The 6,908-nt window shown below is 39.9% G+C and overlaps 1 protein-coding gene across 1 annotated transcript; it reads left to right on the top strand.

Moving 5' to 3' along the window:
- Positions 1-4,691: 4,691 nt before the first annotated feature.
- Positions 4,692-6,183, top strand: LOC114460500 (uncharacterized). Its single transcript, XM_028442388.1, has 5 exons — positions 4,692-4,780; positions 5,073-5,224; positions 5,515-5,586; positions 5,693-5,916; positions 6,003-6,183. Exons 2-5 carry the CDS (start codon positions 5,078-5,080, stop codon positions 6,181-6,183), a joined length of 624 nt encoding a protein of 207 aa, XP_028298189.1. The 5' UTR covers positions 4,692-4,780; positions 5,073-5,077.
- The last annotated feature ends 725 nt before the right edge of the window (positions 6,184-6,908 follow it).

Here is a 6,908-nt window from a genome sequence, read left to right as displayed (position 1 = left end):
CCAACATTCCCTCTCTTGGATTGAAATAACTCGAGGAGACGAGGACTGTGCCCATCGATGCTCTCATAGAATTCCTGCTTGAGGTTCTTGCTCACAATCCTGCTGAACTCCATGAACACCTGAAAAATACAGTGCATTCATATAAAATTGTCAAATAAAAAAGCAAAAATAAAATCTCTAACACTGGTCAACTTAACGAGGCGACAGCTTTCATGTTGAACTTCACAAGTGCAAAAACAGGCGATTAACGCAAAATACAGGCTTATAATGACAGTAAAATAAAATACAAGGGGTTTAACACAGATATATTCGGTCAAAGTAGTTATTTCGAGTAATCAAGTTTTTTCCTGTTTTACAGATGGAGTTTGAGTCTTAATTAGCCCGTTACAGTATGCTGTTAACTCGTCACAATTCCGAAAATAAGATATAACTAAAAGGAAACTCACCAAAACCGTCCTAGGTTAGCTGTATAAAGTCCTGGCGGTACCAGGGGATCAATACTGACTGGAAAACTTTTTCTTTTACCCGCAAAAGTCAAGTTGAAACTCCGTGTTTAGCATATTCTAACCGCTTCTCCTCCCGCCCGTCTCCTCTCACCTGCACCTGCTGCAGGCAGAGGGGATACTTCACCTTCGGTTCTAACTTTAAAAAAAAAAAAAAAAAAAAAAAATCTAAACACTTCTAAAACAAATGATTAACCATATGAACTGTCACAAACTATTTCTATTTGACTACTTATTGTCATTTCCTGTACTTATTATTTTCTGTGGCGTTCGGAGTTATGTCGAATCTATGTGTGGGAAACACTGTGATACAGTCGAGCAAACTCGCCGGTATGTGAGGAGACTGATAACACTAAGCTAACTTCAGCTGACACTTTTGAGTGGACATTAGCTAACTTTAGTGTTAGCAATAAGCACGTATTCACGACATGCACAGGTTCAAACAGTAACATTAGACAGAAAAAAAGCTGCGTCAACAAATTATCCCACAAAGATAACTATAACTAGTCTACAATAGTTATTTTACATACTAACCATTCCACTTGGAGTAAGGTTTCTTCCTGGTCAGGGTGCCATCTGCTGCCGATGCCTGTGCTCATCCCGCTAGGTGTAGAGCCCCTTGGACGCGCGTTACCAGACGCTGGTCTTGTCACGTGACCAGACAGGTTTTTGAATTAGCCCCCTCCCCTTTCTTATGAAAGTAAACATACCAAGTTATCTCTGCTAAACCTGATTAGTGCAATGAATCTTTCAGCTAAATAGTACAAACAACTAATGTTGTTTAGTAATGATAGCAGGTTTTTACTAAACATAAAAGAATAAGTAATGATCACTCGTAAGTTTAATTAGAAACAAAATCTGGGTTTACAGTGTGGAGAAAATGAAACCTACTCCACCACTGGACGTGGTGTTGTGGCTCAGGATCACCTCCCCTTCCCATTCTTTAACCCAGTCTCTCTCTTTACAGTCATCACTATGTGTTTCTTGCATAAACAACACATCAGTGTTTTTTCTCCATGTTGTGTCGAACACTAGTGCCTTTTTTTTCCTCTCTCGCCCCATTTATGTTTAATGACCCCACCCTAAAAGAATTCATAAGAAAAGAGGAGGATAAAAGAAAAAAACCTGAACCAAATAAAAAGGAGAAAAACAACTAAAATCCTGATCATAAACTATAAATTAAGCTGTTTTCTAACTTTAATCATCTGCTTTTTGAGTCTGAAAATGTCTTGTTCAGTGAGATCTGATGTAGCTCTACCTTTAATGATGTGTTTTGCTGAATTATGAAAAATGTATTTATCGGGAAAATGTTGTTCCAAATCAAGTCCTTTCATGGCTTTGGTCTGCTGCAGGAATGCTTTAAACATTTTCTCTGAATAAAAGTTGTTTTCTTGGCTGACTGTTGTCTGAGAGAGAGTGTAAGAAACATCACTACTGTCAGACACACACTCATCACTGTCACTGCTGACTGCTTCACTCACCCCTGCCCTCACCCGTCCAGCGCTGCACACAGCAGCAGCACGCACTGGCAGTACACTCCTGTGCTGACTAAGCCGCTCCACTACAGGAGCACCCTCTGACACACCTTCATCTATAGGCACCATAGCCTCAGTAACTGTGCGCTCCTCACGCACACCCTCCACCGCTCTCCCTGTCTCACCAACTTCACCTGCCTCCTCCCTCTCCACCAGGCCACCCACAGCCCCACCAGTCTCACTAAGCTCAACAATCATCTCATCAATCACCTTTACATTCTCCCCCTGCTCACCTGCCTCTCTGTTGTCTCCACCCATCTCCCCCCTTATCTCAAGTACCTCCAGTCCCTTATCATCATCCTTACCCGTTTCACTCTCCACCTCACCCAACACCTCAATACCATCATTGACCCCCGATCACTCCTCCACCTGATGCTCCGAACCCCTTTCAGCGTCTTCCGTCCCCGTAGTCGGACCGGGCTGCCCAGCGGAAGTCTCGGCCGCAGCCGTCTGGGCCGGCACGGCCGAGACGTTTGCAGCTCCACGATCAGTAAGTAAGTAAGTAAGTAAGTTTTATTTATAAAGCGCTTTTTGCAGATAAAATCACAAAGTGCTGTCCAGAGTTGTGGTAAAAGTACAAGTGCAACACAATATAATAATAAAACAAGAGTGCATAAACATCATAAGAACAGCAACATTAAAGGATAAATAAAAATTAAAATCCAGTAACTAAAAGCTTTCCTGTAACGTGTAGTCTTTAGCAGTTTTTTAAAAGTGTCCACTATGTTTACTACCCACGAGGTTTTACTATTGCAACAACACATCATCAGTAGGGTAAAACTAACCTGCCTCACGACAGTCTAAACCCAGCTCACGTGAGGGTCGTCTTCTGATCGAGAGGTTGGGGGTTCGAACCCAGTACCTGACTATGTGTCGAAGTGTCCTTGGGCAAGACACTGAACCCTAAGTTGCTCCCAGTGGTTGACTAGCGCCTTGCATGGCAGTCCTGTCCCACTGGTGTGTGAATGTGAGAGTGATTGGGTGAATGAGCTGATATGTAAAGCGCTTTGGGACTGCTTCAGTGTGGTGATAAAGCTCTATATAAATCAAGTCCATTTACCATTTACCATTTACCACACAGTTGAGCTCCCTGAGAGACTGGTGCAGGTTATTCCAGAGTCTGGGAGCTACAGCCTGGAACGCCAGGTCTCCTCTGGTTTTAAATTTAGTTTTTGGGGTCTTTAGGAGACCCTGACCTGAAGACCGAAGGCATCGCCCTGATGAGTAGGGGCACAACAAGTCCGAGATATATTTAGGGGCCTGACCATGTAATGCTCGGAACGTGAGAACTAATATTTTATATTCTATGCTAAACTTAACTGGAAGCCAGTGCAGAGTAGCAAGAATGGTGTTGATATGGGATGTTCTAGAAGCACCAGTTAAAAGTCTGGCAGCAGCGTTCTGAACGATCTGGAGTCTGTTTAGGGTCGACTTATTAAAACAAGTAAAAACAGAATTACAGTAGTCAATACGAGATGATATAAATGGGTGTATGACCAGTTCCAGATCTGATTTTGATAAAAGATGCCTCACTGTAGAGATATTTCTCAGGTGGTAAAAACAGTTTTTAGTCAATTGACGACAATGTCCCTCCAAAGACATGGACTGATCAAAAACAACCCCAAGGTTTCTGAGGCTGGTTTTAACAGATGAGTCCAGATCACCAAGAGAGTTTTTAATTAGAGGATGTTTTTATCAGGAGCAATGATCAGAGTTTCTGTATTGTTTGAATTTATCTGGAGATAATTTGATGACAACCAGTTTTTGAAACAGGATATACAATCTAAGGGTTAATAACCTTCAACATTAGTATTTGATACATTTCTGTCAAGCTTTGGTTCTGATCACAGCACAGAAACAGCTCTGATCAAAGTGATCAATAAGGTTGAACACTGATTCAGGAAGAGTTTCTGTTCTCATTTGATAGGATCTAAGTGCTGCATTTCACACTGTGAACCACAACATTTTTTCTCAGAGATTTCAAACGTGGGTTGGACTAAATGGACAATGGTTTAAGTCCTACTCTGAAGAGAGAAGTTATTTTGGAAGCATTGTAAACTTTGTAGAGTTGTGTCCTAATGGTGGAGTGTATTGGTTTAGAACGCTGGGCTTGTAATTGGAGGGTCGCTGGTTCAAATCTCGCCCGGGCAATCGCTGTGGGATGTTGAGCAAGTCCCTTAACCCCATTCACTGCTCCTCAGGGATGGGTTAAATGCATATAATAGATTTGTATATGTGTAAAAATATACAGTATATGCCAATAAATAAAAGCAAAAGCCCTGATTTAATATTTTAATCTTTGAATGTGACCAATTAATGGACCCCTTCTGTTCTGGTCTAAAAGCTAAAGACAAGAAAAAATATCCTAAAATTGTTATATTGTGCCGTGCATTTAATTTGAATTCTATCATTTTTTTTTTTTTTTTTTTTAGTTTAGTTTGGACTATTTTTTTCTAACTGTAAACGATATATTTTAGTGCAGGCACTGCATGTAGATGACCTGAGGCTACTGAGTCACCTGAAATTATCACTATGGAAACCAAGTGTTCCATATTTCTGTGTTCCATAGCAACTTGTACAAACAAACCAACTTGGCTTTGAAGTGCAGCTAACTTTCATCTTCAGCATAGAAAACCTTCATTCTTCAGTTTTTGAGCTTTCATCAACAAGGAATTCTCCTCAGAAGTCTCCATCGCTCTTTGATATTAAAACAGTTTAAAAAACATTTTAAGTAAACTCAAAGTAAGTGCTTTTAAGGTGATATTATGTTTCCAGACTTAATGTGACAGTGTCCTGGGTGTTATGTGTTTCTACATAAACATCTTAAAAATGATCAATATAGAGAAATGCAATGTAACAGTGATGTAAATGAGATGTCTTTCATCTCTGCAGTGATTAGCATGTAGTGTGGTAAACTGTTAGCAGCTGTTTAACAGTGATCCATAATGTCATTGAGCTTTGGTTAGTCTGTGAATTATTACACTGTAGTAGATCACAGTTAGTGAGCATTAATGTTTCTATGTGTCAATGTTAGACATTATGAAGAAAATAATCACCTTGAGGTGGAAAGCAGAGCATTGGAAGCATCTCCATCCTCAGGATTCAGAGGAGGGGCTCCAGGAGGTCACTAACCCCCCACTTCCACCTCCATCTCATCCTGCTGTTCAACAGCCAACTTTAACTGAAGTAAGACATAACCTAAACACAAATGAAGCTCTATATTCATATATAATAATTGTATCAGTGAATTTCTACTGGTAGAAGTAGTTATTACAGTTATTGACAGAAACATTCTCCTTAAAGATGAAGCTTTTGTTCAGTTGTTCTTTCTCTAACTTTGGATGATTGATGAGATCATTCTGTATATTATTATTGTGGTTCTCTGCATAACTGGTGTAAAGTGTTTGTAAATATCACTGATCTTAATGCTTACATTATTTTACCCTTTGTTACTAATACATGATTTCCTCCCTCAGAGTCTGGAGGATGTTTTGTGTCCTGTTGATGAGCGGATGTGTGCCCGGGAAAAGCAGGAGTATGTTCAGCTGGTAAGAACCTGGACACGCCCCCTTCCCCTTCTGTAGAATTTTCTACTTAATAATGTTAATGTGTTATTGATTCTTCCTAAAATATAGATGTTCTTTTGCTTTTCAGAAAAAGGTCCCCAATCAAGAGCACAGGTACGGAGCCCAACATGGAGGCCAGTACAGGGGCCACTGTAAACCTGGCCCTATAGTGTTGATTGATGTCAGATATGGGGCCCCAACCATTGAGGACCGTACAGTCGACACCATCTTGTTGAAAGCGGAGTACTGCCCCCCACAAAATTCCTCAGTGATGGCCCCAGTGATGGCCCCAGTGAAGGGCCCAGTCTCACAGTGAGTTGTTTTAATCCTACATGTCTTTCTTGTGTCTTAGTCCGGATCGTGCTCTTACACTGTGTATTTGTGTTTTGTTCCTCCAGAACGGCAAAGAAGATTAAGGAGGTGAATGTGGCAAACGAGCCGTATGTTAAAAAGCCCCCCAACGCCTTCATGCTCTTCCTGAAGGAGAACAGGAAGTCTGTGGAGGAGGAGCTGGGTGAGAGGATGAGCACTGTGGTAAACAAAGTCCTTGGTGAACGGGTGAGTGAATTTGTTCAGTAACACTTGAAGTTTTATACATAAAGGCTGACATTACGCTGTCATTATTATGACATGACACCTGTCATTAGCATGGGTAAGGTCTCATTAAGGCTGTCAATAAGTGTTGTTTGTTACCCTAAGTCCTAACCCAGGGGTCACCAACCTTTCTGAAACTGTGAGCTACTTCATAGGTCCTGCATAGTCTAAAGGGCTACCAGTTAGAAAAGAGATTCTTAAATATTACGTTTTCACGGTTTCACTTTAATTACAGGGTAAGATAATAACATGCACTTTAAAAGGTTGGAAATGTTTAAGTATGGACATGCAACACTCTCCTAATTTATTGAATTGTTTCATTTTCTACATTTAAAAAAAAATCCCCATGTTGCTATTTTACTAGCTACAAAAAAAAACAATTTTAGCTAATTATAAAATATTTCAAATTTGTAAAATCCACCTTGTGTTTTTAAAAATATATATTTTATTCATATCATATTATATATAACATACCCAGTGTTGGGCAAGTTATTCTTAAAAAGTAATTAGTTCCTAGATACGTCTTCCAAAAAGTAACGTAATGTACTTACTCAGTTACAAATTATAAAAGTAACTTCAGAAAGTAACTATTGCATTACTTTCAAGTACATTTTTAAATGCTCAAATGTGACCCCACCTCCACCCCTCTTTAATGGAACTTCAAATACATGTTCATGTTCAATTATTTATGATAAATCTGAATATTATAA

This window comes from Gouania willdenowi, unplaced genomic scaffold (genome assembly GCF_900634775.1).
Source record: "Gouania willdenowi unplaced genomic scaffold, fGouWil2.1 scaffold_49_arrow_ctg1, whole genome shotgun sequence".
Lineage (NCBI taxonomy): Eukaryota > Metazoa > Chordata > Actinopteri > Blenniiformes > Gobiesocidae > Gouania > Gouania willdenowi.
This window is presented reverse-complemented; position numbering and strand designations above follow the sequence as displayed.